An 8976-nucleotide genomic window follows, 5' to 3' on the forward strand; every position below is an offset into this window, starting at 1 on the left:
AGAATGCTGTCGGCGCGGGCTGAGCACACAGCACCCGAGGGCCATGTCCCCTTCAGACCCTCGAGGGGCCAGGGCTGAGCACACAGCACCCGAGGGCCATGTCCCCTTCAGACCCTCGAGGGGCCAGGGCTGAGCACACAGCACCCGAGGGCCATGTCCCCTTCAGACCCTCGAGGGGCCAGGGCTGAGCACACAGCACCCGAGGGCCATGTCCCCTTCAGACCCTCGAGGGGCCAGGGCTGAGCACTCAGCACCCGAGGGCCATGTCCCCTTCAGACCCTCGAGGGGCCAGGGCTGAGCACACAGCAGGCACCCAATCCACACCGCAGATGCCAGCAGACAGAGGTGCAGGGCAGGTGCACAGAGGAGAGGCGCGAAGCCCCCAAGGAGCACCGGGGGCTGTGCCCTGCTCTGTGCTCAGCAGACGGGTGGCCAGACGGCCAGGACAGAGGGGCGGGAGAGGCCAGAGCCCAGGCGGGCGGAGCAGCTGGTGGTAACCTGTCCCCGACATGATTGACAGGCCCCGAGAGTTGCTGTCGCATCCCCCAGGGAAAGCACAGGTGGCCCACCGGGGGCTGGGGCAGCACAGGGGCTGCCAGGGAGAAAGCCGACCCCAGGACCTTCTGGCCAGCAGAGGGTGACCTGCTCCATGCAAGGGACATCCCGCGAGGCTGAGGCCTGGCGGTCTCACTGCTACCACACCCAAGCAAGGCCTCCTGGCACGCAGCCTCGTGGGAGCTCTCCCTGCTGCCTTTTGAGGGGCGGTGGGCAGACCTGTGGGGCCGAGGGCCTGGACACCTCCCCTGTGGGCGCCTGGCTTGGTGTACAAGGGGGACCGGCTCCTCCAGGCCTCAGACCTGCTTGTGGGACATGGCAAGGGGGAGACTTCTACCCGCAGGACACAGCCCCAGGGAGCAGTCGGCACCCAGAGAGAGAAAAGAAAGGCTTGGAGGCGTGCGTGTCTTTCCAGTGCACCTTCTCGCCCTGGGCCCCTGCTGGTCACCTGCAAGGCCCGGCGAGGGGATCAACGAGCTCAGGACAACTGGCCAGGAACACCTGCGGACCCTGGTTCTTCACCTGGTAACTGTCCCCGGGAGCAAGAGAGGCTGAACCCAGGCAGCAAGCTGCTCCATGAGGGTGTGTGCCGGTCGGACAGATGGACAGACGGACAGATGGGGGATCAGTGAGGCTGTGTGTCAGACGGACAGACGGACAGACGGGGGATCAGTGAGGGTGTGTGCCAGATGGACAGATGGACAGATGGGGGATCAGTGAGGGTGTGTGCCAGACAGACAGATGGACAGACGGACAGATGGACAGACGGACAGACGTGGGATCAATGAGGGTGTGTGCCAGATGGACAGACGGACAGATGGGGGATCAGTGAGGGTGTGTGCCAGACGGACAGATGGACAGACGGGGGATCAGTGAGGGTGTGTGCCAGACGGATAGACGGACAGGCGGACAGACGGGGCATCAGTGAGGGTGTGTGCCAGACAGACAGACGGGGGATCAGTGAGGGTGTGTGCTGGACAGACGGACAGACAGGGGATCAGTGAGGGTGTGTGCCAGGCAGACAGACGGACAGATGGGGGATCAGTGAGTGTGTGCTGGATCAACAGGTGGACAGACGGGGGATCGAAGGATGCATGGAGTCTGGGTAGGAGGATAAGAGGGTGGGTGGGTGGGTGCACAGATGGATGGATGGGTATATGGTAGGATGGATGGACAGATGGACAGATGATTGGATGGACAGATGGATGGATGGATGAGCAAGTGTGTGACTGGGTAGAAAGTGTATAGATGGGTGGTGGAGAGGTGGATGAATGAATGGTTGGATGGATGGGTGGATGAACGGATGGACGGGTGTGGTGGAATGAGAAGGCCATGCCAAGGTGGCTGCTGGCAAGCGAACATCAGTTACTCAGGAATGGCTTTGAAACCCACATGGCAAATGGACCCTGTCTGGCAACAGGCTGTGATTGGATGGCTTTGGAAACTGCCTGGCAACAGGCTGTGATTGGTTGGGGGCATAGACCGCCCCTTGGCTGGTCTTGGCTATATAAGCTGTTGTACTAACTGAAATAAATGAGTCTGCGGGCTGCTTGCCTCAAGCCCACTTTCACCTGACTCCCGGGGTCTGTGTGGTGACTCTGAGCCTCTTGCCCCTCTTGCCCCCACCACACTCCTCCTCTCAGAAACGAATCCACTGCAACATTATTAAGAAATCAACTGCAACAAATGGGTGGAAGGGTGGACAGGTGGATGGATGGTTGGGTGTATGGATGGATGGATGGATGGAGGGATGGATGGATGGGTGGATGGATGGTTGGATAGATGGATGGATGGGTCGATGGATGAATGGATGGAGGGTTGGATGGGTGGATGGATGGGTGGGTGGATGGATGGATGGGTGGATGGATGGATGGATGGATGGAGGGTTGGATGGGTAGGTGGATGGATGGGTGGATGTAGGGTTGGATGGGTGGCTGGATGGGTGGAGGGATGGATGGATGGGTGGGTGGGTGGGTGTAGGGTGGATGTATGGTTGGATGGATGGATTGGTGGATGGATGGATGGATTGGTGGGTGGATGGATGGGTGGGTGGATGGATGGATGGGTGGATGGATGGATGGATGGGTGGATGGATGGATGGGTGGATGCATGGATGGATGAGTGGATGGGTGGGTGGATGGATGGATGGGTGGGTGGATGGATGGATGGGTGGATGGATGAATTGGTGGATGGATGGATGGATGGATGAGTGGATGGGTGGATGGATGGATGGATGGAGGGTTGGATGGGTGGATGGATGGGTGGAGGGAGGGATGGATGGATGGATGGATGGATTGGTGGGTGGATGGATGGATGAGTGGATGGGTGGGTGGAGGGATGGACGGTTGGATGGGTGGTTGGATGGGTGGATGGATGGGTGGATGGATGGAGGGTTGGATGGAGGGTTGGATGGATGGATGGGTGGATGGATGGATGGGTGGATGAATGGAGGGTTGGATGGGGGTTGGATGGATGGATGGGTGGGTGGATGGATGGGTAGATGGGGGGTTGGATGGATGGATGGGTTGATGGATGGATGAGCAGCTGGGTGAGTGGTTACAGAGTGCAGAGAGGGGTGGACGGTGGTGGCTGTGTTATCAGATGAGTGAACCCTGCATGGGGAGATGCGCCCGGCTGAGTTCTCACGCACATGCAGGCAGACGTGAGACCAATGCCACCTCTGTCCAGCCAGCTGCGGGGTGCTGTGGTCCTGCACTCCAGAGGTGCCTTGGAGCCGCCCCTACCCCTGAGCCCACAAACCCCGAGCCCGGTACATGCAGGCACCGTGAGCCTGTCCAAGCCTCCCCAGCCTGGGGGCCCTGAGTTCTCACTCACGGGGTGTCCCCAGGCCTGGGCACAGTAGGTGCTCAGTGGACGTGATGAGAGGGACAGAGGAAGGGGCTCTTGGCCCTGGTAAGTGAGGCCCATGCTGCCCAGCTGCAGTGGCTGACATGCACTGTCTGGGGCATGTGTGTTGTATCTCAGTAAAAAGTGGTTTTACAAAAACCAAACCTGAAGTCCAGTGAGTATCTGGGGTGAGGACGGGGGGAGCCCTGGAGGAGACACTGGGCCGGGCAGCAGCAGGGACAAGAGGACGGGGCGCCACGGATGGCGGGGTGCCTGGGACCAGATGCGGCCAAATTCTGATGCCCAATCCACGGGACGCGCCAGGCAGGGCTGGGGGTTCAGACCGCAGTGGGGAGCAGGTCCAGCCCGGAGCAGGGGGCACAGTGGGTGGAGGCTTTGAGGCCAGGCCCCACCGCCGGCCTCACTCCAGGGCCAAGAGCTCCCTCCTGGGTCCCTTTTGTCACAGTCACGGAGCACCGAGGGCCCTGGGGTGCACCCACGGTTCTGCCGTTTCCCATGACGGGAGCCAGCCGAGGTGTGGGAGGCCCCGCTGCTCCTGACGCCACCCACTGCCCTCCCCCAAGCCGGCCCGGCCCCCAGCCCCTGCAGCAGCGCTGTCTCCGCGGCTTTGCCCGCTGAGACTTCACCCACGTGACCATGAACCCTTGTCCCTAGCACCTGCTTGGTCTGCAGCGTCCAGCACAGGCGAGACCCAGGGCTCATGCTGGGGCGGGGAGGCCTGGGGGCGGAGAGAAGGGGGCAGCAGGTGTGGCCGCTCCCGGAGACCAGAGGGAGCAGAAGACATAGCCCCACAGGCTCACGGCGGCAGCTGTTGGTGGCGAACCAGGCCTGGAGCACAGGGAGGACTGCCCTTTTGAAACTGCTTACAGGAACCCCGGTGGCCTTTGTCAAGTCACAAATGGGGAAGCCAGCTCCCCCAGTGCACGGCACCACTTCATGTCAGCCTATGAAGCTCGATCCACAGCCAGTCAACAAGGAAGCCCCAGCCCCCTTGACTGCACTGCGGCGGCTGCCCCATCACGACGGGAGGTGCTAAGGCCCGGGAGCCAGCGGCTGAGCCCAGCCCACTGCTCCCGGGCAGCAGGTGCCCAGTGGCCGGGAGGGGCCGGGTGGGACTGGGTCCAGCCACGGCGGTGCCCCTAAGCCAAGGACAGGCCCAGGCGGAGGAGCCCCAGGGTGACGGGGCCACGCCTGGGGGTCAGACAGCCCCGGACATGGGAGGGACTTTCTGGGATTCAGAGGTTTGCTGGTACAATTGCAGTCAGGAACTGGGGGTGGGGGCACAGCCGCGGCACTCGGAGACCTGGGCCACAAGGACTCTGGCAGCACTGCAGGCGTGTGCATCGCCACACACACGTGTGCACTGGCACACATACAGGGACCCACAGAGAGAGCCCCTCATGGACACATGCGTGCCCCCAGATGTTCAGATTATGGGCCCCCTCACCCCAAGCCAAGGAAGTCCTGGCACCCCGCACCGCTGCTGGCCCCAGCTTCAGAGAGAGGCCAGCAGCCTGGGACGCGCACCAGGGAGCCTCCCCTCCTCCCCGTCCACCTCACCCCCACCCTGACCCCCGGCCCCTGCACGGATGGCCCTGTAGCCCCCACGCCTCCCCAGGCTGAGGGGGACACACGCTGCCAGCAGAGGGCAGCAGAGAGCCTGACTCCGCGCTGGTCCTCCCCAGCGACTCAGGGGAGCCCCAGGGCTGCCGGGCCTCCGGGGATGGCCATGGCCGAGGGCGGCTCCGCAGACTGACTTTGAGCTTGAGCTTTGAGCGGGCTGCACGCAGAGGCCCTGGCATTCACGCAGTGAGCTGCAGTGGGGCGACTGTGCTTAGTCCAGCTCCGTCCTTGGCAAGCTGTGGACACAGCCCTCCCTCCCCGCGGGCACGGGCAGTGGGCAGGATCCTCCGTGAGGGGCGGGGCTTCGTGGGCCCCGGGAAAGACAGATGGACAGGGTGGGCTCGCAGGTCAGTGAGAGGTGGACGCAGCTCTTGGAAATACACTGAGGTGCGGCTGTCCGGGCTGCTGGGCTCCCTGGCGGAAAGAGGACCCAGCCTGAGGTGCAGGCCGAGCCAGGGTGGGCCAGAGGGTCAGCACCCACAAGGGCCCGGGAGGCCCCTTGCACAGCCCCTGCTCAGGTAGAAGTTGGCAGGCCCCCAGCTCCGGGTCCCACTCACTACGGGGAGGCGACAGTGGTCACTGCAGCCCCCCAACCCCGGTCCTGGTCTCTCCTTCTCCCGGGCCTCCCTGCCCCTCGGGTGGCTGTGTCCAGGCCCAGGGTCTCGGCCATGGAGCTACTGCCCCTGCAAGACCCAGGCTGTGTCTGGCACCCCCAGGAGAGAGGACAGCCCCACTCACGCGTCCCCATCTGGAAGCGGCCGCCACCAAGGGCAGCCCTGGGGGAATGCCATGACTGCCCATCCCCGGGGAGGGCAGGCCTGGGCCAGGAGGCCCCCGTGTCTCTCCCCTGAGCTGTACGGCCGCAGCGCCTCTGACTCTGGGCCCCAAAGACGAGCAGGGTATGCAGGGAGAGGAAGACCACAGGGAGGGCACCACCAGGAGCTCCCGGGGAGGGGACAGTAGAGGGGAGGGACGTGGTGGAGCCAGGACAACACTGGACCCTGCCTGTGGGTGATCCAGGCCTGCGTGGGCACCATCCAGGGCTGGCCCCTGGCTGCAGAGGGTGCCCAGAGGAGCTGGCCCCAGGAGACGCCATCCCCACGGCCTTGCATCCCCCTTGGACTGCTGCGTGGCCTGTGGCCACAGCCCCCACGGTGGTCCTGCCACCAGTGGAGCCTCCCCGCTCACGGCGCCCAGCCCACCTCCAGTGCTGAGAGCTGGCTCTGCCGGTGCAGGGTTTGGCTGCGGTTTCCTCCCTGCCGCCGCCTCTGCCGGGAAGCCCACTCCTGAGCCCCTGGGTTCCTCCGTTTGCAGGATTCCCCCCCACCGCTTCCAGCCACCTTGCCGCAGTGGGCGCTGCCTCTCCTGCTCGGGTCTTGCCGAGTCTCTCCTGGGTGTGCGGAGTCGTGGCCCTCGGTCCCCGTGGGCTCCAGCTTCTTGGAGCTCTTCTGTCCCCTGCCCCGCTCCTTCCCGCCCTCCAGGAAGTCCCCGTGTGCGTGTCCGTGTGCCATGTTCCAGGTGGGGTCCCCGTGTGCATGTCCGTGTGCCGTGTTCCAGGTGGGGTCCCCGTGTGCATGTCTGTGTGCCATGTTCCAGGTGGGGTCCCCGTGTGCGTGTCCGTGTGCTGTGTTCCAGGTGGGGCCCCCATGTGCGTGTCCGTGTGCTGTGTTCCAGGTGGGGCCCCCGTGTGCGTGTCCGTGTGCCGTGTTCCCGGTGGGGTCCCCATCCCTGTGTCCGTGTGCCGTGTTCCAGGTGTTCCAGGTGGGGTCCCCATCCCTGTGTCCGTGTGCCATGTTCCAGGTGGGGTCCCCGTGTGTGTGTCCGTGTGCTGTGTTCCAGGTGGGGCCCCTGTGCGCGTGTCCGTGTGCGTGTGCTGTGTTCCTGTCGTGTCCCCGTGTGCGTGTGCTGTGCCCTGCACTCTGCCACGCGTTGCTCTTCCCTGCACCCCCTGCCCTCTGCTCGTGGTGAGCGTGGTTTCTGCCCGTCTGTCTCCAAGCCCACGCACCTGCTCTTCTGCTGGTTCCCATGGGTCGCTCAGCTCTGCCGGGGTCTTGGTGACATGGGCCAGGCAGCAACTGGCCAGTGCTCCGAGGACCTGCAGGCCATCGGCGGTCTCGCGGCCTCCATCCATGCCCTGCCGCACCTGCGCCTCTACTACGTGCGAACAGTGCCTGCAATGACCACCGGGTGTCCAGCTCCTCGTGGACCAGCACGAAGCCTTCCTGGGCCCCTCCCAAACTCCACCCCACTCGCACCCCTGAGAAAGGGGCCTTCACTGGGGGCAGCGTACTGTCTCTTTAAATAAACCGGCTTCCATCCTCACACTGTCTCTGCACGGATTCTCCCCACGCCCTGCCTGGCGCCCTCGCTTGCCTCTCCCCTGCCCTCTGAGTGGTGTCTCCCAAATTCTCTGGCACAGGCTGCGCAGCCGTGCACAACACAGGGCTTCTGCGAGCTCACGGGAACACGCATCATGAGGAAGCTGGGCCCGGACTTCCACGCGTGGCCCCCAGACAAGCTTGCGCTCTAACTCCACTTCCCCGTGAACTTGCTCACGTCCCGTGGTAGCAGCGGCCGCTGGGGGGCCGTCCCCATTGCCTGTGTCCTGTCCCCAGGCTGTGGCCACACCCCTGCCCCTCTGCACGGCCCGAGAGCTCCTGCCAGCGCTGCCACCAGCCTGGGCTCCTGTGACCTTCCTGGCTGGATCCCTGGGCGTCTGTGTCCCTCTCTCGCGACCTCTGCGGCTCCTCAGGCTGCTGCCCCGGGCACACCTGGCCTCCCTGGACATGCACAGCCCACGCCTGCTGTCAGCCCCCTGGCTGTGTGGCTGACAACACCCCGGGCCCAGCCTGCTTCACAGACTCCAACCAATGTGGGCAGCTCCTGAGGTCCACTTCGGAATCCCCGCCCCGGCCAGCCCTCTGTTCCCCAGGTCCGTGCACTGCCCCCGAGCCCACCTTGACAGCACCGTAGACGTGACTCCTCCACGGCAGCAGGGAGGGGCCGGGGCCCCAGGCCCTAGGCCTGCCTCCGGGCCAGCCTTGCGTCTGAGTGACCCGGCCTCGGGAACCAGGTGTGGGGAGGGCAGCAACCCCAGCTCCCCAGCCGCTGCCCCCCAGTGTGCACCCCTGCCCCAGGGGCCCGGATCCACTGCAGCCTGCTGCCGGCCAACACGTCCACGCCTGGCCCCCCACCAACCTGCAGAGGGGGTGGAGACGGGAGACCCCGGGCTGGCCTTCGCTGTCACCGCGTCCTGCAGGTCTGCACCCATCCTCTCCAGCCCCCAGTGACTGGGACCCAGCCCAACGGACTACAGCAGAGGCCAGGTGTGCAGGCCGAGGGGCTGCCCACAGGAGGCGCTGTGCCCCCTACAAGCCAGGGCAGCTTCGGAGAGCTGTGGCGGCCATCAGGAGACATGTGTGGCAGAGGGCGGGGCTCTGCAGGACCCTCGGGCTGCTTCCCCAGCCCAGGCCACCCTCGTCCACGCGCCACCAGGTGGGCAAGGGCGGGCAGCCCAGGATCCAGGATCCCCACCTCCCGGGTCATCTGCGGCTCCGCCTCCTGTGACAGACAGGTGACAGTGAAGTACAGGGTACCCCACCCCCGCCGGGCGCCTGCCCAGGGCTGGCCGGCCCCGTGGCAGGTGGAACCTTCTGTTCCCGGCTGCCCTGCTCAGCTGCAGCTGCTGTAGCGCAGGCTGGACGGCTCAGCCCGCAGGAAGCGACGTCTCACTGCTTAGGGCCCTGGCTGCCCGGGCCGAGGCCCCCTCTGAGGACCAGCTCTCCCTGGACACCTGCTGGCCCCGAGAGGCCCCACCCCGTCGCCCCAGGGCATCTCAGCCTCTCTGGGAGGTCGCTGCCCAGAAAGAGCAGGGCTTTGCTCCTTTGCAAAGACTCTCACGTGCACACCGTGTGTGTGTGTGTGTGTGCG

General features: G+C 65.0%; 1 protein-coding gene across 1 annotated transcript; it reads right to left on the reverse strand.

Annotated features, from left to right (window-relative positions):
* Positions 1-2220: 2220 nt before the first annotated feature.
* On the reverse strand, positions 2221-2985 carry LOC149126362 (uncharacterized; the record flags this gene model as incomplete). The annotated part of the gene is made up of 1 exon (XM_089336227.1): positions 2221-2985. A coding segment is annotated over one exon (765 nt), but the record flags the coding sequence as incomplete, so codon positions are not given.
* Positions 2986-8976: the final 5991 nt, after the last annotated feature.

This window comes from Oryctolagus cuniculus, chromosome 6 (assembly GCF_051225735.1).
Source record: "Oryctolagus cuniculus isolate XC-2025 breed Fujian yellow rabbit chromosome 6, ASM5122573v1, whole genome shotgun sequence".
Classification (NCBI taxonomy): domain Eukaryota; kingdom Metazoa; phylum Chordata; class Mammalia; order Lagomorpha; family Leporidae; genus Oryctolagus; species Oryctolagus cuniculus.